This window comes from Peromyscus eremicus, chromosome 3, assembly GCF_949786415.1.
Source record: "Peromyscus eremicus chromosome 3, PerEre_H2_v1, whole genome shotgun sequence".
NCBI lineage: Eukaryota > Metazoa > Chordata > Mammalia > Rodentia > Cricetidae > Peromyscus > Peromyscus eremicus.
Genome location: NC_081418.1, coordinates 49299954 through 49325963, shown reverse-complemented (window position 1 = coordinate 49325963; position 26010 = coordinate 49299954). Strand labels below are relative to the sequence as shown.

General features: G+C 41.5%; 1 protein-coding gene across 1 annotated transcript in view; it reads left to right on the top strand.

The window, feature by feature from the left end:
* The window catches only part of Svopl (SVOP like), a 54503-nt gene extending 33969 nt beyond the window's left edge, over window positions 1-20534 (top strand). Inside the window, exons 14-15 of the mRNA XM_059256555.1 lie at window positions 17790-17903; window positions 20432-20534. Of these exons, the coding sequence (XP_059112538.1) occupies window positions 17790-17903; window positions 20432-20443 (126 nt within the window). The 3' untranslated portion in view covers window positions 20444-20534. The remainder of the gene's footprint in view (window positions 1-17789; window positions 17904-20431) is intronic.
* Window positions 20535-26010: the final 5476 nt, after the last annotated feature.

The window sequence follows — 26010 nt, the reverse complement described above, 5'->3', positions numbered from 1 at the left end:
GAGATGTTATATAGTAATGATAATAACTGAGGCCAAATGCTACTCATGTAAGTATTTCTCATTAGGAAAATCCTTTTGTGACCACAGGTAGGTCAATCTTACTGTTAAAGCAAATAATGGCTGCAAATGTTTAATAATCCAGACAAGATGAGATCTGAGGTATGAAAGCCAAGGAGACGGTATTGTTACTGCTGAGGGCACCATCTTTAATGACCACACTGGAGTGTCAGCTTTCCAAGACAGATCACTTGCCGAAGAAGCGTGAAGGCTGCTGCTTCTCTTGGGGTTCTCTTCCTGTGTGCTGAAAGCTCACATTTGTTTCAATCTATAGCTGCATCCTTCGCTGTCTTTGTATGGAGTGATACTCCTGGCGAGGAAATAGTTTAATTCACTTCATGCTATCGAGCACCAACAACATGCATGCTGCTGGGTTTAGAACTAGCTTCAACTACTTGTGTTCATTATTCTTTTGCCTTAAGGAACTGCGGTAGAGGAGGGGATGAGGGGGAAGAGGGAACATGGAAATAAGAGAAACAAAAGCACTTTAAATGCAGTCCAGTGCCATCACCACTATTCAATGAGTGTACCTTGTTTCCTTAACCAGTTTGGGTCAGGAGAATTCAAGTCCGGGAAGCTTCATGTCCACTCCTAAGGTATTGCCTAGGTTTCTCATGGAGTGAGCTGTTCCAAGGCTTTCCTTGGTGATAGCTGTCAGTCTTAAGTGCTTATCAAGATTACTAGGGTAGCATTATGATGTAAACATTCCTGGGCTCTACCCAGAGATGCAGATGGAGACCCACTACTTGAGCCTTCCTGAGAGAGGCTGTGCCGTCCACTGGGAAGGCGGTGATTAGGAGCTGTTTTTCCTGTCACCCGTTCTTTCCCTCCATATTTCCTAAAACAGGCTAGTAAATAAGTTAAAGTGAAAACTTTACAGGCCTGGAGAGATAGCTTAGTGCTTAGAATGCTTGCTGCTCTTCCATTGGACTGGAGTTTAGTTCCAACACCCAACACCCATACCACAGCTCCATGATATCTGTTGCCCTCTTCTGGACTCCTCAGGTACTGCACACATATAGTACCCCTTGCCCACAGGTGTGTGTGTGTGCACAAACACACATAAAATAAAGGTATTCTAAAAGTAAAAACTGGGACTGGACAGATGGCTCAGAGATTAAGAGCACTGACTGTTCTTCCAGAGGTCCTGAGTTCAATTCCCAGTAACCACATGGTGGCTTACAACCATCTGTAATGAGATCTGGTGCCCTCTTCTGTATACATAATAAATAAATAAATCTTAAAAAAAAAGTAAAAACCATATACATTAGTCAGTAATATGTTTACATAATCTTTAGACTAAATAAATACAATTTAATTCAAATGTATCTTTCTTTTTCAAGACAAGGTTTCTCTGTATAATAGCTCTGGCTGTCCTGGAATTCATTCTGTAGATCAGGCTGGCCTTGAACTCGGAGATTCACCTGCTTCTGCCTCCCAAGTGCTGGGATTAAAGGCCACCACCACTGCCTTTTAATGCATCATTTAAAGCAAATGTTTTGAAGTATCTAGTTGTTAAGAAATTAACTCAAATAGGAATAAAATCCGGGTGTATATAGTCCAAGCAAACAAAAAAGGAAAATTTTGCTATAGAATTATTAAAGGCTTACCACAATGCAGAAGAGATCAGTACAAGGCTTCTGTGGAGCTAGATCAGGACTACACTCCTTTATTCTGGGAAGCATTAGGAGTCAGGTGTCCTAGTTCATGCTCTTATAACACTGCACCATAGGCTGAGGAGTTAGGGGTGTAGCTCAGTCGGAAAAGAGTCTGCCTAGCATGCAAGAAGCCCTGTGTTACAGCCCCTGCAATCCCAGCACCTTGGGAGGTGGAGGGAGGCAGGAGAATCAGAAGTTCAAGGTCATCCTCATCTACCTAGTAAGTTTAGAACCAGTGTGAGCTACATGAGACCCTGTTTCAAAAACAAAAAGAAAAAAATCATAGACTGAGTAGCTTATAAGTAACAGAAATTTCTAACAGCTCTATGTATTGGAAGTTCAAAATCAGGTACCTGTATGCTTGGGTTCTGGTGAGGTTCCTCTGCCTAGCTGCCCCTTCTCATTGTGTCTTCTTTTGTGAAAGAGCCCTGTGTGGCCTGTTTCATAAGGGTGCAAATTCCAATGAAAGGCCTCCACTCTTACAACCTATTACTTCCCAAAGGACCCACTTCCAAATAGAGCAGGCTCACATCTGAGATTAGGATTTCAACATAGGAATTTTGGAGGGGCATAGAAACCTACATTGACCTGGGGTCAATGACACTAGAAGTTCCTTGGTTCAGCAATGTATAACATATTGATACCGTCTATGGATGGGCGGTTAAGTCTCTCTAGCAAATGAATGACCTTCACCCGAGTTGGTGGCGCAGCCTGAGGCGGGCCAAGTAGAAAGCTACGCTAAAGCAATGAAGACTGCCCCCTTGTGGATGAACCTAAACATGGCATCTCATCAAGTGAGAGTATCAAGCAAGCAAATGAAGGCATGTCTCCCTCCCTCCCTCCCTCCCTCCCTCCTTCCCTCCCTCCCTGTCTCTGTCTCTCTGTCTCTCTCTGTCTCTCTCTGTTGCTCTCTGTCTCTCTGTCTCTCTCTCACACATACACACACACACACACACACACACACACACACACACACACACACACAGCGCTTCACAAAGAGATGTCCATGGGAAAGTTCACTCATAACCCCAGCAAAACACAAACATTTTGTCTTTGCTCCACCCTGCTGTCACGAGCGGCAGAGTAGTGACCCCCAGCCACACTAACTCCATCACCCCCTCAAAGCTAGCACAGCTCTCAAGTAGCCTGTTCTTTCTTGAGCAGCTACAGCTGGTCAGGACTTAGGGCAGGACAGACAGACAGAGCCTTTGTTAGGAGGCAGGACGTCTCTTCATTTAGCTTTTGTCCCCCCATTATAGGGATTTTTTTTTTTTGTAGAGGCATTATGTAGCTCACCAGTTAGAACTCTTAAAAGAACTCTAATAGCTACAGTCTTTATGAAATAAAATTGTTATTCTATTGTCAAGTTAGTATATGTAGAATTATGTTATACCAATTAAACGTTCAGCTAACTCTTTTTTAGTTTTACTTTTTAGATTAAAATACTGACATTGTACAGTTTTCTTGTTGTTTTGGGTTTTCTTTGTTTTCTGGCAGAGTCTTCCTAGGTACCCCTAGTTGGCCTGGAACTCATTATTTAGATAAGAGATTGTATCACTTTGGAGATATCTTCTAGCTTTAAAAAAAGAAAAAACATATCCTTTAAAAATGTTGTTTTTTAATTTTGAGAATTATACATGAGTGCTGTATTTATCATTTCCCTCTTTCTTTTGTTCCAACTTCTCCCATGTCCACCCCTCACGCCCTCTCACATCTGTGAGCTCTCTCTTTTTTAGTGTTTTTGAGACAGGGTTTCTCTGTGTAGCTCTGGGTGTCCTGGAACTTGTGCTGTAGACCAGAACTCTGTGGCCTTGAACTCAGAGATTCCCTTGCCTCTGCCTCCCGAGTGTTGGGATTAATGGTGTGCACCAGCACTGCCTGGAAAATTTGTGATCTCTTAATTATTGTTGTGTACACACACACACACACACACACACACACACACACACACACACACTCACAAATACAGCTCACTGAGTCCATCTAATGTTGCTCATATATGCATGCGTTTGGGGCTGACTGCTTAGGATTGGATAACTCTCAGCAGGCTTGTACCTAGGGAAGGTACCTAGGTTTGTTTCTCCCTCGCATCCACTCTTAATTGCCGTGGCTTTTCATCTAGGGGTGGGGCCTTGTGAGCTGTCCCCCATCTATGCTGGCATGTTAGTATTGTTGTCATTTCATGGCCACAGCTCCCCGTCATAAGGAGACACTATCTTACAGCAGATATCCTGGTCCCCTGGATCTCAGTCTTTCTGCTGCTGCTTCTGCACTGTTCCCTGAGGCGTAGGTGTGGGGTTGTATTGTGTCATTGCAGCTGGGCATCCCATTGTCAGCTGCTCTTAGCTTTTTGATCAATTATGAATTTCTGTGGTGGTTTCCTTCTGATGCAAAATGAAGCTTCTTTGATGAGGGGCAAGAGCTACACTTATTTGTGGCTATAAGGGTAAATATTTAGAAAGCAGAAAACGTATTGGTTTAGGAAAATGATAGTAGTAGGTTCTTTAGGGAGATCCACCAGCTGCAGGTAGTCGACTAGGTTTATAGTATAAACCGTAAACTATTATAGTTTATAGCTTAAGTTCTCTCGTATTGAGCAAGCCTTAGGCCCTATTAGACAGTCAGTGGGTATCCCTAAGACAGAGATGCCACCATTGCGTCACTGGGGATAGCTTGCCACGCCGGTGATTGCTGTGGTTCTTATGTTTTATAACTAGGTAGGACTACTGATTGCTTTTCTCGCTTGGCAGTTTGCATAGCCTCATTAGATACTGAGGGCTAGTCCTCTAGGAGGCGGCTTCCAGGTCAGTTCTGCCTCAGTTCTTCCAAGTCCCGTGTCCAAAGTGTGTGGTGTCTTCAGCAATAGGTGTTACCTTCAAGTTTGGGGAGGTAACCAAGGGCAACAGCAATAACCTACATACTGTTTTAGAAGTCTCTTTGATTTCCCTGGCCAACAACTCAAAAGGTTTGCCATACTTGGTATCGGGGCTTTTGTTAGACAGTCTATGGCTCTTGAGGTGAGGTATCACCCCAAGTGTCATAGCACCCCCTCTCTATATCTATCTATATGTGTGTGTGTGTGTATTTTTGAGAAAACATAAACCAATATATTTCCCTATGACTTTTCAAACATTAAGTGTGATTTATTCCTCTTCCCTCCCTTCCTGTCTACACTGGCCTCCTCATCCCTGCCCAGCTAAATCCCTACGCCGCCATTTCCCCTTCATAGCGCCTGTGTCCTATTAACCCCCTTTCAAGAGCTCCCTCTCTCTCATCCCCCATGGTCCCTTTCCTGGTTTCTGTGGTGACTCCTGGTTAGATTACTCAGATCTAAAAACTCACAATGTTTGTTTTTCTGGGTCTGAGTTACTATAATATCTTGAGACAGGGTCTCTCTATGTAGCTCTGGTTGGGGATTTAGCTCAGTGGTAGAGCACTTGTCTAGCAAGTGCAAGGCCCTGGGTTTGGTCCTCAGCTCAAATAAAAAGACAATATAATAAGAATAAGTAATTTTTGAAAGAAATAACCCAATTTAAAAATAGGCTACAGATACGAATGATCAAATATCCTGCAATATGAGAGTGTGTCCATGATCTCTTTCTCAGCCTGCTTGTTGTTGATATATAGAGAGGCTATTGATTTTGTGTCCTGCAACTATGCTAGAATTATTGATCATTAATAGTTTTCTAGTGGAATTACTGGGATCTGTTATGTGTAATATTAAATCATCTGCAAAAAGGTACAATTTGACTTTTCCTGCTTGTGTCTCTTTAATTTCCTTCTCCTTACTGCTCCAGCTAGTGCTTCAAGCACGTATCCAAAAGGCAAAGGATAGCGGACAGCCTCGTCTCATTCCTGATTTGAATGGAATTGCTTTGAGTTTTTCTCCATTTAAAAGGATGATGTTGGCTGTGGGTTGTCGTGTACAGACCTATCATGTTGAGCTGTGTTCCCTCCAGTCCCCCTCTCTCTAGGACTTTTATCATGAACGCATGTCGGAGTTGGTCAAATACCTTTTCTGCACCTGTTGGGATGATCATATGACTTTTGTCTTTAAGTCCAATTATATGATTTATTACACTTACTGACTTACGTTGAGCCATCCTGCATCTCTGCAGCAAAGCCACCTTATCATGGTGCTTGATCTTTTTGATACATGCCTGTGTTTGGTTTGCAAGTATCTGACTGAGATTTTTATATGGGTGTTCACTGAAGATTATTGGCCTGTAGTTTTCCTTTTTGTGTGTGTCTTTACCTGCTTTTGATAATAAAGTAATACTAGATTTACAGAGTTTAGGAGTGAGCCTTCCCTCTCTCCCCCTTTCCCCCCTCTCTTGAATAGTTTAAGAAAAACAGGCTGTAGATCTTTGAAAGTCTAGTAGAATTCTGCTGTAAATTCATGTGGCCCTGGATTTTTTTTTTAAACGGAAGGCTTTTTATTACTGTTCCAATCTCATTTGTTATGCGTTTATTTTTGTTGGTCTCTTGTTTAACTTTGGGAGTTTAGATGAACTTACAAATTTATCATTTCTTTTAGATTTTATAACTTAATGGACCATAGGTTTTAAAGTATTCCTTTGTAACATTCTGATTCTGTGTGTGCCTGTTGTAACGTTTCCCTGTTCATTACTGATAATGCTAATTTGGGTCATGTCTGTCTTTTGGTTAGTTGGCCAAGGGTCTGTCATGTTATGTTTTCAAGGAACCAGCTCTTAGGTTTGCTGATTCTTCCTATTGTTTTCTTCATTTCTAGTTCTGCTCTGGTTTTTATTATTCATTGCTGTCTATTGGATCTGTTGCTCTTCCAAATGCTTGGGTTGCATCATTTAGTTATTTGTGCCCTTGTTTTTTTAATGTAGGTGCTTAGAGCTAGGTGTTTCCCTTGGGGCTGCTTTTAATATATCCCAGAGGGCTTGTTGTATTGTGTTTGTATTTTTATTTAACTCCTAGAAATTTTAAATTTCAGTCTTAATTTCCTTTCTGGCCCATCCATTGTTCAGTAATGTGTGATTTAATCTTCATGAGTTTATATAATTACTGGGGATTTGTTTTCTGCTGATTTTAAGCTTTATTGCATTGTGGTCAGACAGGATGCATAGAATTATTTCAATTCTTCTGAAATTAAGATTTTTTTTTGTGTGTGTGTTCCCAGGATGTGTTCTATTTTAGAGTTGCTTTCATGGGCTGCTGAATAGAATGATATTCTTTGGTATTTAGGTAGAATATTCTGTACATATATTAGGTTCATTTGATGTATTTATTTTAATTTTGATGTATATTCATCTTTTGTATTGAAAAAAATGATTTATAGAAATCACCCACTATTATTGAGTTGAAATTTATCTGTGTCTTAAAGTCCAATATGCTTAAGATTGTAATATATCCTTGGCTAATTGTTCCCTTGATTAGAAGGATGCATCCTTCTTTATCTTATGATTAATTTTAATTGGAGTCCATTCTGTTGAATAGTAGACTATCTGCTGGCATCTGCTTGTCTCCTGGTCCCATCTGCTTGGGATACTTTCTCTCATCCCTTCACTTTAAGGTTGTGACTGTCAGTGAAGGTAAGATGATGAGTTTCCTGTAGATAACAGGAAGATGGAAATTTTTTAATTTTTAATTTTGTTTTTTCCAGATAGTGTTTCTCTGTGTAACTGCCCTGGAATGGTTTTGTAGACCAGGCTAGCCTCAAACTCACAGAGATCTGCCTGCCTCTGCCTCCCAAATGCTGGATCAAAGGCATATGTCACCACTGCCCTGCTGAAGATGGATTTCTTTAAAAACAAAACAAAACATTTCTTTTTTTTTTTTTAGATTTATTTATTTATTATGTATACAGTGTTCTGCCTACATGTGTCCTTGCAGGCCAGAAGAGGGCGCCAGATTTCATTATGGATGGTTATGAGCCACCATGTGGTTGCTGGGAATTGAACTCAGGACCTCTGGAAGAGCAGCCAGTGCTGCTAAGCCATCTCTCCAGCCTGAAGATGGATTTCTTAATCCATTCAAATACTTTGTGTCTTTTGATTCGTAAGTTGAGGCCATTAATACTTAAAGATTATTGAAAAGCGTGTGTCGATTGCTGTCATTTTATTATATTTTTTCCTGTTTGTGTTCTTAGTCCTATTTTGTCTCAATAATTATCGCCTCATTTGCTTTCTTTTAATAGTCTCTTGATTATGCTTATTCCTCTTTTCAGTCTGAAGTATTGTGTCAATATTCTGTGTAGGGCTGGTTAGGTAGACATAATTCTTTTAGCTTGTTTGTATCATGGAAACTTTTCCTTTCTTCAGCTATAGTAGATGGTTTTGATAGGTATAGTAATCTAGGTTGGCATGCATGGTCTTTTAGAAATTAAAGTGCATAAATCCAGGCTCCTCTGGCTTTTAAATTTTCCACTGAGGAATCAGCTACTGTTGTTGTTGGGGTTGTCTTTATATGTCATTTGGGATTTTTCTCTTATGGCGTTCAACACCCTCTTTGTTCTGTATATCTACCGTTTTAATTATAATACACCATGGGGAGTTTTTCTGGTCTGGTTTTTGATGTTCAGTGTGCTTTTTATATCTCTTATGCATGTGCCATTCCTTGAGTTGGGAATTTCTTCTATGATCTTATTGGAGATCCCGTCTATGCCATTGATCTGCAACTCTTCTTCATCTATGCCTACAACCCAAAGGTTTGGATTTTGGATTAATTAATGAATGAATGGTATCCCATAATTCCTGCATGTTTCTTTCACGTGTTTTAACCCCCCCCCCCCCCATTCTTTGCTTGTGTGGTTCAATTCCTCCAACTTATCTTCACATTCTGGTATTCTGTCTTCTACTTGGTTCATTGTTTTTAGGCTTCCCTTAAGTTTTGTAGTTTGCTTCCCGAGTTTTTCAGTTCTATCTTTATTCCAGCTTGAGTTTTCAATAGTTCTCCTTACTGAATTCAGTTTTCAAATCTTGAATTATGAGTTTCATTTCATTTTGCCAGGCATATTTTCTTTAGCATTACTCAGGCATTTATTGATACCTCTTTTAAATTCACTGAGTTATTCATTCATTTCTTCTTTAAACTTCTCAAGTTTTTGATGGTGACAATTGTTTTTACATTTTGCATCCTGGGATTCATCTAGGTAATTCTCATTGGAGAGTTTGGGTTTGGGGAATACTGTCTTGGCCATTCATATTGTTCATGCTTTGGGGATGTGACTTGGGCATGTGGTCTTCCTTCCTTGGTTGTATATCTGATATGTGATTCCAGCCTGCCTCAGGCTGGGCTAAGGCAGGACCTGTGTGACCAGAGTTAGGCTTGGGAATGTGGACAGGCTTGATTCTGGGCAGATTCACTAGGGAAAGTTGGTGCATAAGCTGTATACCCACAGGTAGGCCTGAGCGTGTAGGGGATAATATGGGCTACCTTGGAGAACTCACCTAGAGTTAGGCCTAGGTGAGGTGTGGGGATGGCACAGGATGGTATGGGAGCATGCGCCAGGATAAGCTGGTGGACAAGTTCAATTATATGGGTGGACATGTGCATATGAGTGCAGTTGTCCATGGGGGTCTTAAGAGAGCACTGGATCCCTTGGAGCTGGAGTTACAGGGAGTTATAAGCCAATCACCATGGGTGCTGGGAACTGACCTATGGTACTCTGAAAGAACAGCAAACACATTAGATTGCTATGTTACTATCTCTCTACTCCCTCTGCTAACACTTAATGGGGACTTATAAAGGTTTGTTTAGCTCAGCTTTGGAAGTTGAAAGTCCAAGATCAAAAGTGTCCATTAGTTCAGCCTCTGATGAGAGCTTCATGGTCAGCATGTGCAGAGTGGGGAGCAGCAGAGGGGGAGATTACATTAGCAAATGGGAAGTGCAGAAGGCCAAGAAGCTGGAGTCCCCCAGTCCCTCCTGAGCTCACATCTCCAACTGACCTCAGGTCCTTCCACCAGACCCCACTTCTCAATGTCACCTGAACAAAGACCAAGCTCCCAGTGAATAAGCTCTTGGGGGAGACAATGAAATGCTGGCAGTCCTGTTTCAATTTTTGTAGCAGCAAATAAACTGGACAAGGTTCTAGTAGTAGGCTAGAGCCAACTTGTGCTGACTAGGGAAAGCTGGCTCTTATATTTTCAGGAAATTCTACAGCTTCTTAATATGCTGTCATTTAAAGTTAGCCATGGGGAGTGTTTACAACCCCAATGGTTTAGGACTTTTGGTGTCTTGAGAACCTGCTGTTAAATATTTGGCAGCACACCACTGTAAGGTTCCTCCCTCAAGAAATTTACATCGAAATTGGGTAATTTGTAAATATGCAAGTAATATAATTTATGAGTGCTTTGGAAACAGTATGAGTAAAGAGGTGACAAGCTTTGAAAACAAATTCTCTCTGGCAAGTGACATTGAAATTGAGATCTAAAGTGTAAGTTGACATCTGTGTAAAGAGAAAGAGCCTTTTAAGTAGGATAACAATTGCTACAGGATCATGAGGTGGGACAGAGATTGGTGTGTTCCAGAAACAGAAAATTGCCAGTGACAGAATATGGCAGAGTGTTTCTGCCCAGCACAGGAAGGGCTTCATTTGCTAGACTCTGTGACTAAGGTGGTGAAACCCATGCTTCTCTGCCGCTCTAGGTTCTCCATGGCCTTATTTTGGTGTAGGTGGATATAAACCTCCTGTTAGTTGTAATGTACAAATGTCCAAATCATGTCGTTTAACAAACTTTTGTTGTGTGTGCGCACCATATGTGCAGACAGAGGCCAGAGAAAGATGTCAGGTGTCCTCTATTGTCTTATTCCTTTGATGTAGTCCCACTGGTAACTTGGATTTACCTCCAGCTGTTGGCTAGGCTAGCAACCAAGAAGCCCAGTGATGCTCCAATCTCCACCTCTTCCAGCACTGAGAATACAGGTATGCTGACCATTCCCAGCTTTTTACGTGGGTTCTGGGGAATCCAAACCCAGGTTCTCATAGTGCTCTTAACCACTATGCTATCTCGCCAACCTAAACTACTTTTATAAAAACGCAGCCCAGATTCCGACTAGAAATCCCTGAGATGCCTGCCCTCTTCAAGTCTACTGGAATTTCTTCATTGAGGTCTCAAGCAGCAAAGAGCTCTGTGATTTTTTCAAATGGCGGGCTGGTTGTCCCAACACTACCAAACAATCTGTCTTTTGCTGAGGAATTAGAGATGCCTGTCTGCTCATGTCTCCTGCTGCTTGGTGCATTGCTAACTCATTATTTCAGTCCTCAGCTAGCCTGTTTTGTTGCCAATTACATTTCTGTTACTTTGATGATAGTGCTGTTTAAAACACCTCTCCTTCGTTCTTAGTTAGACACAAGAATTATTTGTTTACATTCTGCCTCCTGTGTTTGCCCAAATCCTAAGATTGATTTTTTTAATCTTTTTGACTTGGTACTACGGATTGAACACAGGATCTCATATATGCCAGGCAAACTCTACCATTGATACATGCACACAAATATACACATATATCTCACCACAAAGATTTTGATGGTTTGTTAAAGCTATTGGTTAGAGTTACCTTTTAAAAAATGTCTCTACCTTCCTAAGAATTAAGTTTGTGTGTCCATTTGTTCCTTGTCCATTTGTGCTCCTTTACTAGAACTGTTTTCTTCAATAGCTCCTGAAGTTCACACACAGACATCTTATGCTTTTCTCTTGAGACTTACTTAACTTCCATTTTAACTTGTTTGAATACCTGCTCATGTGTATGCATATGTGTAAGCAGAAGCACATACATGTGGTGAACGTGTAGGCCAGAGATTGACATCAAGTGCCTTTATTATCCTTATTCTCTCAAGCAGGGGGTCTCTTGTTGAATCTGCCAGTGGCCTGGCTTGCTGGGCATTAACATGGGTACTGGGGAGCTGAAGTGCTTTACTCCAAGCCGTCTCCCCAAGCCCTGGCTCTTGTCTTTAACTTACCGTTCTCAAGAAGCCAGCTGACTGACCTTGTTCTGCAGTGGTTGCTCAAGCCTCCGAGTTCTCGGGTTTGTTATCGCATCCTTCTGTGACTGCTGCATCCAGTCAGCATTTGAATGTGTTTCGGATCCCAGCACAGACTGTACACAGTCCTCTGGACTCTCCAGTAGACTTGTAAGAGGAGTTTCTTCCTTGCCCCCTCCCTCCACTGACTCACCAGCCACCCCTCCTCTAGCCCTGCTCAGAGCTCGAAATTCAAAGGTTACTTGAGCTGCCAGCCATATTAAGGAGTTTGCTCCTTTCTGGTAGCTTCTATCATCCTACCTTCTTATTCTTCCTCCTAAGGCCCTGGTGGGTTCATCTCAGTTGCTTTAAGACTTATCTTTATTCTTCTTCCTTTACTTGTTGGATTTTTTTTTAATTATTTTATTTTCTGGAGCTGAGGACCGAACCCAGGGCCTTGTGCTTGCTAGGCAAGTGCTCTACCACTGAGCTAAATCCCCAACCCTGGAAATTTCTTACTGCTTAGTATTAGACACTGATCTTTCCTTCTCATCCTGTGCTTACATACCATCACCTTTGCCGTTTAAATTACCAACTCTCTGCCCATGACCTTTTTTTTTTAAGGGGAGGTGCCACCAGTTTTGCTTTAAATTTTTATTTTTTAATTAAAAAAAACCCCTTACGTGTATGGGTGTTTTGCCTGTCTGTGTCTATGTTTGTGCACCGTGACTGCAGTGTCTGAGTCCAGAGAGGCATTGGCTCCCCTGGAACTGGAGTTATGGATGGTGTGAGTCACCGTGTGTGTGCTAAGATATGGACAATTGTGAGTCACCGTGTGTGTGCTAAGACATGGACAGTTGTGAGTCACCATGTGTGTGCTAGAAACTGAACCCAGGTCTTCTGGAAGAGCAGCCAGTCCTAACCTCTGAGATCTCTCTCCAGCTTTAAATTTGTGTGTATATGTGCATGGATATGCCATGATGTATAAGGATGTCAGTCTTTCCATCATGTGGATCCATCATAGGGCTTGAATTTAGGTTTGGTGGTATCGGGCTTTGCTACTCTCCACTCCGCCCCACCTACCTTGAGATAGGCAGGGTTGCATGTAGTCCAGATTGGCCTCAAGTGCCCTGTGTCGCAGAGGATGACCTTGAAATCCCAACTCTCCTGCTTCTAATCCTAAATGCTAGGATTACAGCTGTGCTGCCATGCTTAAATTCATGACTCCTAAAATTTCATCTCTGCATCTTCTGAGCTCCAGATTCATCTAATTACCTTCTCAGCATTTCCATTGGACTGTCTCAAAAGAATCTTAATTCCAGCATTTCTAATTAAACTTCAGACATCCCCCCCAATCCTTCCCTACAGTTTTTATCAGTTGCTTCACTATTCAGCTGGTGTAAACGAGACACCATGGGCTGTATGGGAATAAACAGACATTATTTTAGGTTCTAGTCAGAGCTCTCTTCCTGGCTTGTAGGTGTCTCCCATCATGGGACATCTGATGTCTCTCTCCTCTTTCTGGAAGGGCATTGATCTTGTCATGGTAGAACTCTGTTTTATCATTGCAAAACAAAAGATGTACTTTTTATTATATTTTAAATTATATGTATGCACATATATCTGTATTGGGGTATGTGTACATGGGTGCATGTTGTATCTCTCTGGAGCTGGAGCTATGGGCAACTGTGAACTGCCTGACATGGGTGCTGGGAATTGAACTCAGGTTCTCTGCTATTACCACCCCCCCCCCCAAAAAAAAAAAAAAAGACAGGGTTTCTCTGTATAAGAGCCCTGGCTGGCTTGAACTGCTTCTGCCTCCCGAGTGTTGGGAATAAAAGCACGCACCACTACTGGCTGGCTAGGTTCTCTGCAAGTGTGGTAAACTAGGCTGGGCGGTGGTGGCGCACGCCTTTAGTCCCAGCACTCAGGAGGCAGACCAGGCAGATCTCTGAGTTCGAGGCCAGCCTGGTCTACAGAGTGAGATCTAGGACAGGCACCAAAACTATACAGAGAAACCCTGTCTTGAAAAACCAAACCAAACCAAACCAAACAAAGTGGTAAATTATTGTTCTAACCATATCTCCAGCCCCAACAATACAGGTAATTTTACAGTTTGCCTTTTAATTTTACCATCAAAACTTTTGGGCATATGAACTTTTAAATGTTTATGTAGTCAATGAAACAATTATTTTAACCTATGGTTAAATGATGGTTTTGTCATGTTTAAGTATCTTTCCATGATACATTTTTTTTTTTTTTTTTAAAATGACAAGGTCTTTCTATGTAGTCCTGGCTGTCCTGGAACTCTCTTATGTAGACTAGACTCAAACTCACGGAGAGTCCCCTATCTCTGCCTCCCAAGTGCTGGATTAAAAGTACGCACAATGCCCAGCTACATTCATTTGCTTCTTACACTTTGATTTCTACTTTACGTTTAAGGCCTGAGGTAAGAATCTAGCTTTCAGAAGCCACAAAAAGATTGGGGATGTAGCTCAAGAGTAGAGAGGCTGCCTCTCTACTCTTGGGAGTGTGCTGTTGACCACTAGCACACTCCCAACCGACTTATTAGTCCCTGCTATAAAATCCTCCGCAGGTACTCACTGATATTTTGTGATTCACCACTGTATTGCTCTGCTCTCTAACCTCCTGTTTAATACCTGAGGCTAATAACTTCCCTCGGGCTCCCTGACAGTTTTCAGGTTTCCTGTTTCTTACATGTTAATTCTTTCAAATTCATTTAAAAAGCATTTTCTTTTCCAATTTGATTGCATGTTCCTACTGGGAATTTTTATTTCCATTAGAATTACAAATTACCTTGGTGAGAATTATGTAAGACTTTAAGAACTAAAACTCATTCATGTGCTGTTTGTTTAATTAATGTCTGAGTATGCATTTTTCTATTTTTTTTCATGCTTGTTTAATTTTGAGCCTAGGATTTATGTAGGCTATGTTCTCCTCCATGTTATGTATCTAAGGATGGATGACCTGCCTAGCACTAAGATTACAAGTGCAGACCACCATGAACTAGTTAGCCAATGCTTGGTGCAGGTGGGCTGCAGTCTACTGAGCTCTATCCCCAGCCCCTTCATGTTTTATTTATTCTTAAATATTTTTTTACACTGTTAGCTGTTTCTCATAAATTTAATGCTGTATTTCCATTATATTCAGTTTAGATTATTTTGAGATTTTGATAGCTTAGAAATGGAGATTTTTGCTACTGTTTTTATTTATAACTTGATGCCATTTTAGTTAGAAAACAATGATTTCAGCTGTTTTAAACCTATTGAAATTTACTTTATTATAGCCAACCAAGGATGTGAGGTTAATCCCCGTTAGCATTTGATGAACACTTGAAAGAGGATAGGCTTTCTGTTGATTTAATAGTGTCTTCAAGTTGTGATTCCTCTAGTCATTCTATTAAGAAAGGGATAGTGGACTCAGCAGTTAGGGGCTCCTGTTGGTCTTCCAGAGGACCAGAGTTCAGTCCTTACCATCCACATCAGGTCTCTCAGAACTGCCTCTTACTCCAGCTCCAAGGGATCTGATACCCCCTCTGGCCTTAATGGGCATCTCATGCACATGCATGCATGTAAGTGGAAAATAAATCTTAGAATGAGAAATGGATACATGAAAGTTTCCAGTCATGTGTTATTCCTCCACTCAGCTGGGTGTTTGAGCTCCTCCATCTTGTCTATTAACCTATGACTTGTCTTGACAGACCCTTTTCATATAAAGCTTCTTCTTGTCTTTGCTCTAGGTTCTGCTTCTTAAGTGTTTCTCCTCCCTGATGAGTTGAACCCTAGTCCATGTTCATACTAGGTAAATGCTCTCCCAAAAACCCCAGCCCTGCCTTTTAGTTTTTAGGGTTTTTTGTGCTGATTATACCTAGGGCCTCCTACAAGCTAGACAAGCTATGTCCTTAGTTTTTGTAACTCTTTTAGAAGTGGAGATCTCTTTTCTTTCGGCTTAGTCAGTGTGGACTGAACTGGAACTATGCATTTTAACTTTTTTCCATCTATTTAATTAATTAATTAACTAATTCATTCATTCTTGTTTTTTGAGACAGGGTTTCTCTGTGTAGTTTTGGTGCCTGCCCTGGATCTCACGCTGTAGACTAGGCTGGCCTCGAACTCACAGAGATCTGCCTGGCTCTGCCTCCCGAGTGCTGGGATTAAAGGTGTGCACCACCACCTCCTGGCTCTTAACTTTTTTTTTTAAATGATGCTGACTGTACTCAGGGCTCATACATGCTAAGCATGGGCTCTAACACCGAGCTACATCCCCAGGTCCCCAGATGACTTCTATAATACTCCATAGACTTCTTGCTTACAAATAACAGAAAATTACTTAAGCTAGCTAAGGTTGTGTAAGAATGTGCAGTGACAGCTATACACCGGATTGCTATGAAGAAGAGCCCTGCCTCTCTCTAGGGAAGCAAAGACTAGACAGTTGCTGGAATAGTTATGTAATTTAAACTCAACTCTTTAGGGTCTTGTCCAACTCAGTACTCTGAAATAGGTGCAAAAAATAAAAATAAAAATAAGGGTAGGGATAATTAGAATCCATTCTGGCGGCAGTGAGAATTCTGATATACAGTAACCAAAGTGGTAAATTCTAGACATGTACTATTATTGATCTCATCACGCACTGTGCAGGCTACCTAGTCTCTTGGTTTCTGTTCCTTTTCTGTTTCCCTAGCCTCCTGCTTCAGAAAGTTTTACTTTGGTGATGAAAATCAAAGAACTGAGGGCTAGGTAACTAGCATTTGGAGGCAGAGAAGAACTGAGTTCAAGGCCAGCCTGAGCTGTGTGAGACTGCACCACCCCAAACCCAGAACCTTCCCAAATCAGAATATTAGCTATCATTTGCTAGGTCAACTCCGAGTAGTTAGAGATGTTAATCTGTTGGGTTCTGTTGACATATGTGGAGTCACTTGCCAGTTTGGAAGGCAGTAGACTTTATATACTGGAGTTGGGTTTCTGAGTTTGGTGTCTTAAAGGAACATACATGGTGGTGGTCTTATCACTAGGCTCTGATTCCCAGAGGCCTGAGACTTTGAGGCTATAGTTCTTGCGATGAGTCAGGGAAAGCTTATCTGTAAAATGACTGGGTTGGACTAGACTAGGTATTTCCAGATTTCCTAAATTGTATAGAGTCTGATTCTAACAGGCTGCCTTGTTCCTTTTTCACTGTGTAGGCAACTATCCTGTTAAAATTAGCTGATAACTATCCAGTCCTTGACTATCTGACAACTTTGGGCACTAGCCTGGAGAAACAGGTACATGGAGTCTTTAGTTATTCAGCAGCAAAGTGAAAAGATCCAGCCAAAAGATGTATGTAGACTGACAGAAAGCCTTTTTTTTTTTTTTTTTTTTGGTTTTTCGAGACAGGGTTTCTCTGTGTAGTTTTGGTGCCTGTCCTGGATCTCGCTCTGTAGCCCAGGCTGGCCTCGAACTCACAAAGATCCTCCTGCCTCTGCCTCCCAAGTGCTGGGATTAAAGGCGTGCGCCACCACCGCCCGGCCCAGAAAGCCTTTTTTATATGGAAAAAGACACCAAAGTTTTGACAGTCAGCTGGATGTGGTGGTGTGTGCCTTTAATCCCGGCATTTGAGAGGCAGAGGCAAGCAGATCTCTGCGTTTGAGGCCAGTCTGGTCTACAGAGTGAGTTCCAGGACAGCCAGGCTACAGAGAAACCCTGTCTCAAACAACAAAAGAAAGTTCTGACAGTCACACAAAACAGAATAGAGATAAGATGAATTAGCAATCTTTTCAGACTCTGGAGATTATCTCTCTTGTGAAAAGAAAAGTTCTACTGTTTTGTCCTGACAGAAGTGGAGGTTAGGAGTTAAGTAGGCTGAATTAGTATAAGAGTGGCCAGGAGAACAGGAAGCTCTCCTGTCTGGCCAGATGTAGGTAGGTGCAATGAGATTGAAGCTGTCCAGTGTTCATTAATGCCAGCCACTCAAGATGCCTCTACCAGCTTGGTCTAATTAAACCAATGTTCCAAAAGCACAATGTATAGAACAGGCTACAAATGACCATTTATACATGTATTGGGTAATGCAAATCCTTTGACATAAAGTAATAGTTGAAGTGACTGGGGCATGGTGAATGAAGTGATTGTTTTGACCTACAGGTCCTAATGAGTGCCTCCTTCCTGGGAGCCCTATGTCTTTTCTCATCTGTCTGTGTTGTGTGCGCCATTTCTGCATTTACTCTCCCCATTGAGACCAAAGGACGTGCCTTGCAGGTAAGTGACTCAGGAAGCTCTTGATTTTCTTACAATTAACCGCTTAAAAACGATTTTTTAATTATGTGTATGCATATGTGTGGATATATATGTGAACGGGTGCAGATCCCCTGGAGTTACAGGAGTTTGGGAGATGTCCAACATGGGTGCTAGCTGAGAAGTGAACTCAGAATAGTAACGTATCTGCTGAGCCACCTTTTAGCTCCTCAGCCACCACTTTTTGACCCAAGAGAAGTTTGGGATATAGGTAGCCTTTACTTAAGCAGGCAATGAAATCTCATTAGAGGGTCCTGATTGAAATTCTAGGTTTCCAGTCTCTCACATGTAGTTTTGAGCAGCAATAAAGGTGAAGTTAACTAAGAATTCACTTCATATATTTTCATGTAAAAGCTACTGTTTAACAAATGGGGCTGGGTTCAAACATCACTGCAGAGCCTTTAGGATCACATGGCTTGGATGCAACAGACTAGCTTCTTTCCCCAACACCCACAGTGAGTGGTTAAAGCTTCAGCGCAGCTTCCCTGGTCCAGCTGTGGAGGGTGCAGCCTGTGATCTCCACTTGCCACAAGAAAACTGACCTCCAGTCCCACTGCACCTGGAAAGCTCCAGAGCAGCATTAAGCCCATCTATCTAAAATGAAGCCTGCCTGAGCAAACACCTTACCAGACCACCATGGCACTCACTAGGGAAGGGACCCATTCATAGGGCCTGATGGCCTCTAATGTCTTCACCACCTCAAACTAATGAGTTCTGCTGCAAAGGACTGGCTTTTATCCCTTTAAATTTTTCTTATCTTCCATGATTGGTCTACTTAACATTAAAGATTATGAAGGCAGGCAGTATTTTGGCCTATGAAATGAAATGGCCCTGAGCTCTGTATTTAGGCTTCTCTGGAGGCTGTGGATAAAGTCAGGGCACAGGCTCCTTAACATACCTCTCTGCTCAAGTCCCTGAGAACTTGGAACTGTGGCTGTAGAATATTATTTTCAGATGTGTTACATTGTTTATGGCTGTGGAACATTTAATGATGAAAAGATGTGTTGCATTCTTTTATGTTGCATTTAACTCTGTGAAGCTGTGTTACTGTGCCTGTCTAAAACACCTGATGGTCTAATAAAGAGCTGAATGGCCAATAACGACGCAGGAGAAAGGATAGGCAGGGTTGGCAGACAGAGAATAAATAGGAGAAATCTGGGAGGAAGGAAAGAAAGAGCAAGAAAACAAGGAGAAGAGGATGCCAGGGGCCAGCCACCCAGGCACAGAGTAAGAGTAAAAGTAAGATATACAGAAGTAAGAGAAAGGTAAAAGCCCTGAGGCAAAAAAGGTAGACGGGATAACTGAAAGTTAAGAAAAGCTGGCTAGCAACAAGCCAAGGGCATTTATAATTAAGAATAAGCCCCCGTGTGTGATTTATTTGGGAGCTGGGTGGTAGGCCCCCCAAAAGAGCAAAACCAACTACAGTAGCTTCCAGTGTGGAGCACAGACACCAATCGAGATTTGGCTATCACTGAGAAAGGAGTCAGGTACATGAAAGGAGGATCTGGGGGCTTTTCTACCTTACAGCAAAATGTTAATAGAAGTCATTTGCAGTTGCCCCATCACTGAATGCTTAAGTGGACAAAATAACTCATGTGTTTCCTTTCAGTATTACATAGGATTACCACACACTTTTTACTAGGGTACAAGTTGGGCAAATTTTTACATCAATGTAAAAAACACCAAGTTTTATGCTAATTTTCCATTCCCTACATTTGTGATGACTTTCCTGCCTCAGCCTTCCAAGTGCTGGGGTTATTAGGTACGAGCTACCACAAGTGGCTCCCAATTTAAAAAGGAGTTTTACAAATAAGACTGAAGGAATCTAACAGATCATTTGATGTTCCCTACGGATGTCCGACTCACTACAGTGCCAAGCCTTTTCCTGTTGCTGGGGCGTGACTGAAGAACTCCGCATTGGGACACGGTAGAATGTTAACATGGTGCAATACATACATGTGAACACACCCTGGCCACTGAGTGCTGGTATGTCTTCAGGATAATTAAATGCATACACATATATACATACCCACCTCACTGCTGTGATCATATGCACATCTTTTCAAAAACAAGAAAACAGCATAACAGTCATCTGTCTGGATAAACCAACTTGCTCACTAGCTTAAAGGTAGTGTTGAGTCAATAAACTTAAATTCAATCATTAAAGAATGTTTGTAGTGCCAGACATGGTGACGCATGCCTTTAATTCCATCACTCAGGACGCAGAGGCAGGTGATGTGAGTTCAAAGCCAGCCAAGATGACATCAAGAGATCCTGCCTCAATAACAAACAAAAACCAAGAAAATAAACAGAATGTTTATGGTGTGAATTTTTTTAGATCATGTCTGTATAACACCAACTTTACATTATAAAAGCAGCATTGTCATTTCATAAACAAGGGTAAATGATGGATCTTAATTCCATGTAAATTATACAATTTAAGGACAAAGACTTACAAACTAATTTCTTTTTCTTTCTTTTTTCTCCCATAGCAAATTAAATGAGGACCCACAATACTATGGCTACCAAAGGAAAAATATTTGATCTTCACTGTTACTGAGTGTCCCAGCATATTGGAGGTCGAGGGGGCAGGAGTTCAAGGTCATCCTTAGCTATAAAAGCAAGTTTGAGGCCAGCCTGGTTATCTAAAATGAAACAAAAAAACTCAACAATCTACCACCAAACCACTTAACCCCCACTACCCAAACAAACCAATAAACCCTGAAATTGAATGGGAATAAAAGGTGGTGGGTGGAGAATACAGCTTTTCTTACTTGGCATCAACAACTACTTAACCTTAGACAAAACACTTAGTATTGCTCCATATGGTCTATGGTTGAAGGACAAAGATTCTGTACTTAAGGCAAGAAACTAGACTGGTATCACTGAACTTAAATTTTGGCCTTTGTATCTTTAAAAAAAAAAAAAAAAGAACTACTACTTTATTCTGTATGTAACTACCAAGAAGCTGGGAATAAAGTTAATTTTTTCCATACATCATTACTCTTTTTTTGTTTTTCGAGACAGGGTTTCTCTGTGTAGCTTTGCACCTTTCCTGGAACTCACTTGGTAGTCCAGGCTGGCCTCGAACTCACAGAGATCCGCCTGGCTCTGCCTCCCAAGTGCTGGGATTAAAGGCGTGCGCCACCACCGCCCGGCCATTACTCTTTTTTAATCTTAGGAGGGACTCACTGATTCTCATGATGCATGTGCAGTTTTCCTGTAACACATAACTACTTACATACTGTTGGTGGGCGTTGTGCACACCAAGTTCTCCTGGGAAAAGCATGCTTCATTAAGAAAACATCTTCTATTGCTTTTCAGGCTTACTGTGGAAGCCCACTCTAGTCTCAGATCCCCAGGCTGGCTGAGGATTTCCCCCTCAGTAACAGTGGAGAAGATCGCAGCTGCAACCACAATGAAATGCTGTTATGTTAGCACACTGCAGCCAAGAGGTGTAACCTCTGCTTAGGGAGCAAACAACCCCTACTCAAACAGTCTATGGATGGCTTAAAATCAGTTTCTTATAAACTTAGCAGTTTAGAGGATTGGTCCCAGGACTCCTGGTAGAGACCAAACAGCCCATCCTATACAGAACGGTACAGCAAGTGTATTCCCTTCCTTATACTTCTGTCAACTCCAGATTGTATCCATTATTATAGCAACGACATGTATGAAATAATGACAAGGAAGTCTGTGTATATTTAGGATGAACATTTTTCTTTTTGGTTTCTTGAGACAGGGTTTCTCTGGCTGTCCTGGAACTTGCTCTGTAGACCAGCTGGCCTCGAACTCACAGAAATCCATCTGCCTCTGCCTCCTAAGTGCTGGGATTAAAGGCGTGCACCACCACCACCCAGCAAACACCAAACACACTCCCCCCCGCCCCCCCCCCCCAAATATTTATCTGACTGGTTGAATCCTGGATTTGAAACCCATGGATAAGCCAAGCATGGTGATGCACACCTTTAATCCATCCCACCACTTGGCAGGCAGATCTGTGTTCAAAGCCAGCCTAGTCTACATGGAGAATTCCAGGACAGCCAGGGCTACTTGCTACATAGACTTCATCTCAAAAAGTAAAGCAAACAACAAAAAACACATGAATTTGAAAGACCAACTGTATTATAGGCTTTTCAAGTTATATACATGAGCCTACAACATTTCTAACTTCAAGCTATATGAAAAGCTCATGTGATTAATCTGGCTAACAGGCAAACAATCACCTTGAAGCCTAGTTATTATTTCAGGCCCAAACTGTTCGATGGAAAACTATGTTGGCTACATTTGCAGGAGCAAGACAAGCCATCTACTCTAAGTCATAACTGGAAATCACAAAGCTGGAGTTTGAAGACACGTAGTTAATCCAAGGCTGGCAGTGGTGGCAAGCCAAGGACAAAGCTAATGGCCCAGCACTCTCTTAAGATTTCAGAATTCTCAGTGTCTGTGGGATACTCAGGCTTACGGAACTTCACGGTGCTACCTAACACTGTCTAGCACTCAGGCTTTTCAGACAACAGCAAATCAAGCCTACAGCAAGCTATTAACATAATTTTAATGGAATCCTTGATAACTAGCTTGATAACACAACTTTTCTACAACACAAATTGCAAGTTGTTTGTGGAGACGGTTGTTTAGCACACTTAGTCATTAGTAGAAACAAATTCCAAGTCATTTCCTTATATGAACTTATTGGGCTTGTTTCACAGATACCTAAAGACCGAGTACTAAAGAATAAAAATTATAGTAGAAATAGTATGACAGGATCTAATAGTTTTGCACAGAGAATCTAAGACTCTTTAGACTAATCTATAACAGGTAATTACTTTCTGTAATATGATGCTGAATTTTCTTTATTTTGGAATTTAATATACACAAGATTAATGTACTGTTAAAAGAGATTGGATTAGGTAACTGTCACTATAGATAAAAGATTACATTTTCTGGCTCACTTGTTTTGGGATTAAGGCATAAGAACACAGGCAAAGAATTTGTTCCCACACTTCCTGCTAAATGGTGGGGGATGATAAAACCACCCTTCTTTCATGCCACATTAGAGAATGTGCAAAGACAGGATTTTGTTAATGTTTTAAACTACCAAGGAAGGCATTTCTAGGATTCAAATTACGTCTATTTATTCTGTTTTAAATCCAATTGATCATTTCCACCAAAGATCTATTAAAAGCTCAAAAGTGGGGCTGAAGAGATGGTTCAGTGGTTAAGTACACCGACTGCTTTTCTAGAGGAACCAGGTTCAATTCCCAGCACATATGTGGTAATTCACAATGTCCGTACCTCATGCTTATGGAACAGAGATGGATAGACGCAAAAAAGACAGCAGTAGACACAAAACACACATTAAAAAGTCCAGTGGTGACTTTAAAATGTTATCACTTACGAGTATCACACTTTCCACAATTTTAAGATAAAGTGAATATAAGCGAAGTTTTAAGACACAAGTCCGCACCCTGTGCTGCCTTCTCCCCAGTGGATTTTCATGACAAAACTTCCTCTGTACTATGAACTGGACCTCTTGTATGTTGGGGTGGCTTTCTTTTCTTTTTTTTTGGTGGGGGGACAGGGTTTCTCTCTGTAGCTTTGGAGCCTGTCCTGGATCTCGCTCTGTAGACGAGGCTGGCCTTGAACTCACAGAGATCCGCCTGGCTCTGCCTGGCGAGTGCTGGGATCAAAGGCTTGTGTCACTGCTTCCCGGCTGGGGTGGCCTTCTTAAACCGTCCTTAGCATATCCTTAAAGAGACTGGATTAGGTAACCAGTTAAAATCTACCTCCAAGGAGGAAAATACTATAGTGTATTTTTTTTCCTATTTGTCACTTTTTTCTTGGTTTATCTTTTGAAGGTCAAGGAAATACGTTTTAGAATTAGAGTTCTCCTGTTATTTCTGGCCCATACCACATCCCCACAGACAACAGTGCTGCAGTTATAGGGATAGACGAGGGCTACGATTACAGGCTCACACTAGGTCAAATACTACGGAAATGCATTTCTTCATTAAGTCTTCCATTACAAAAGTCTCGGCTGCGGTAAAATAGTCACAGTAAAAATATCTACCAGTTAATTTTTATGAAATCCAAAGCACCAAAGTCCCCAATTCCTGTTGCCTCAGATGTTCTTCCCATCTTGGGAAACCTCCATGGAGAAGCCTGTGACCCGACTATCGCAGGAACGCAAGTCACCTGTATGGGAATTATGACAGAATTCCCACCCAAGTCAAAATAAATATAACATTATCAATTATTAGTTTACATGGAACTATAAAATACTTAAATATAGCTTGGTTATTTGATTGAAAAAAAATACAGTAATTGAATTCAGGGTCACATCCACAATTTTAATGATCAACCAATCACTCTATTCCCCTCATTCATATGGACTTTAGATAAACAGGAAATGAATACAACTTTCTTTTTACGACACTTTCAATTGCAACTCAAAATCTTTTGGTTCTCAGGAAGCAACTCACATTAGTTTGGATCAGGCCTCAGCAAAAGGGGAGCCTTCCATACATGTTAAACAATATAAAAATGTACATACCGGTAACAGCAGTGACCTGCAAATGTACCTTCTAAATGAGGAATTGGCAGTGTATTCCCTATTCTGACTGGAGGGGCCTTCCTGACAGTGTTCTCAAGTTACACTTCTGCACCTCCGCTGGGTGGCAGCCAAAGCCCAGTCTTTAGCGTAGAAAGGCAGAGCTACTGTGGTGGGAGTTATTGTACTCTTCTCATTCCTCTATCGAGAAAAGCAGCAGGCCTGTGAATTCAGTACAGCGGGGACCACACTGCCAGCTGCTGATGTGAAGGTGTCGTCTGCCTTTACTACTACTCAGTCCATTTATGCTTCTGCCTTGACCACGCAAGTCGCTGTCTGTGGGAGTTTCCCGACTGCCAGAGCGATCAGGTGCTTGGCACACGGGAAAGCTTTGAGTTGGAGTTAAGTAAAAGTAAATCCCACCCTTCCCATGCCCAGCGCGGTCTCCATATCTATAAACCTCTGCCAAAGGTAATGGTCACATTCAGCAAGAACAGTGTGTCTGTGGCAGGAGAACTTTGATTCAGGGCTCTCAGAGGTAAACGCTGGAATAAGTTTAGATCAAGACTGTTTAATAGTAATGAACATTTTATTTTCTTACCAATGTGGGGTAGAGTTCGACTGTTTTTCTGTTAGAGTTTATGACCATTTAGCTTGGATCCACCTGAACACATTGTTACTTTCAATGATCAGGTCATGAGACTTAGAGATCATGACAATAGTGTTACTTATAGAAAAAAACTCAAGACATTTACTTTTAATAATATATTATGTATCATTACATGAAACATGGTTCTGAACTGTCTTTGATTCAGCAAAAACTTGTAATGATGAAATGTAACATTATTTTGAAAGGTTACTATGGCATAGACTCTAATAGTGACTGTTTGGGGTGTATTAGTAGACATTCTGGCTGAAATACATAAAAATTATGTTTACCTTATTGAAGCCCTGCCTCCCCCTTAGTGGTAATTCTCAAAATAATTACGTAAGTACTGCTTTAACTCAAGTGACAAGTATGGAAGACAGTCTACCAGAGAACAGTATTCTAAGATAGCAAAAAGAAACGTATTGCCCAAAGTTCCACAGCTGGGGCTGGAGAGATGGCTCAGTGGTTAAGAGCATTTATTGCTCTTGCAGAGGACCCAGGTTTGGTTCCCAGCACCCATATGGTGGCTGACAATCCTCTGTAATGCCAGTTCTAGGGTATCCAATACCCTCTTCTAGCTTAGGTGGGTGGGCGCCAGGCGCATACACGGTGCACAGACATATATGGAGGCAAACGAGCATACATGTGAAATAAAATAAATAAATCTTTAAAATATTAAAAAAAAAAAAAGGTTCCACAGCTGTTACACTCTAAATGCTGGACTTAACCACACAAGTTTTAAGGTATACATATCATCCACTCCCCCCAAATAACAAAACAAAACAAAAAACCCCAAAGCCGAGGGCATGGTGGCACACTACTTTAATCCCTGCACCAGGGAGGTAGAGGTAGAAGGACCAGAGTTCAAGGCC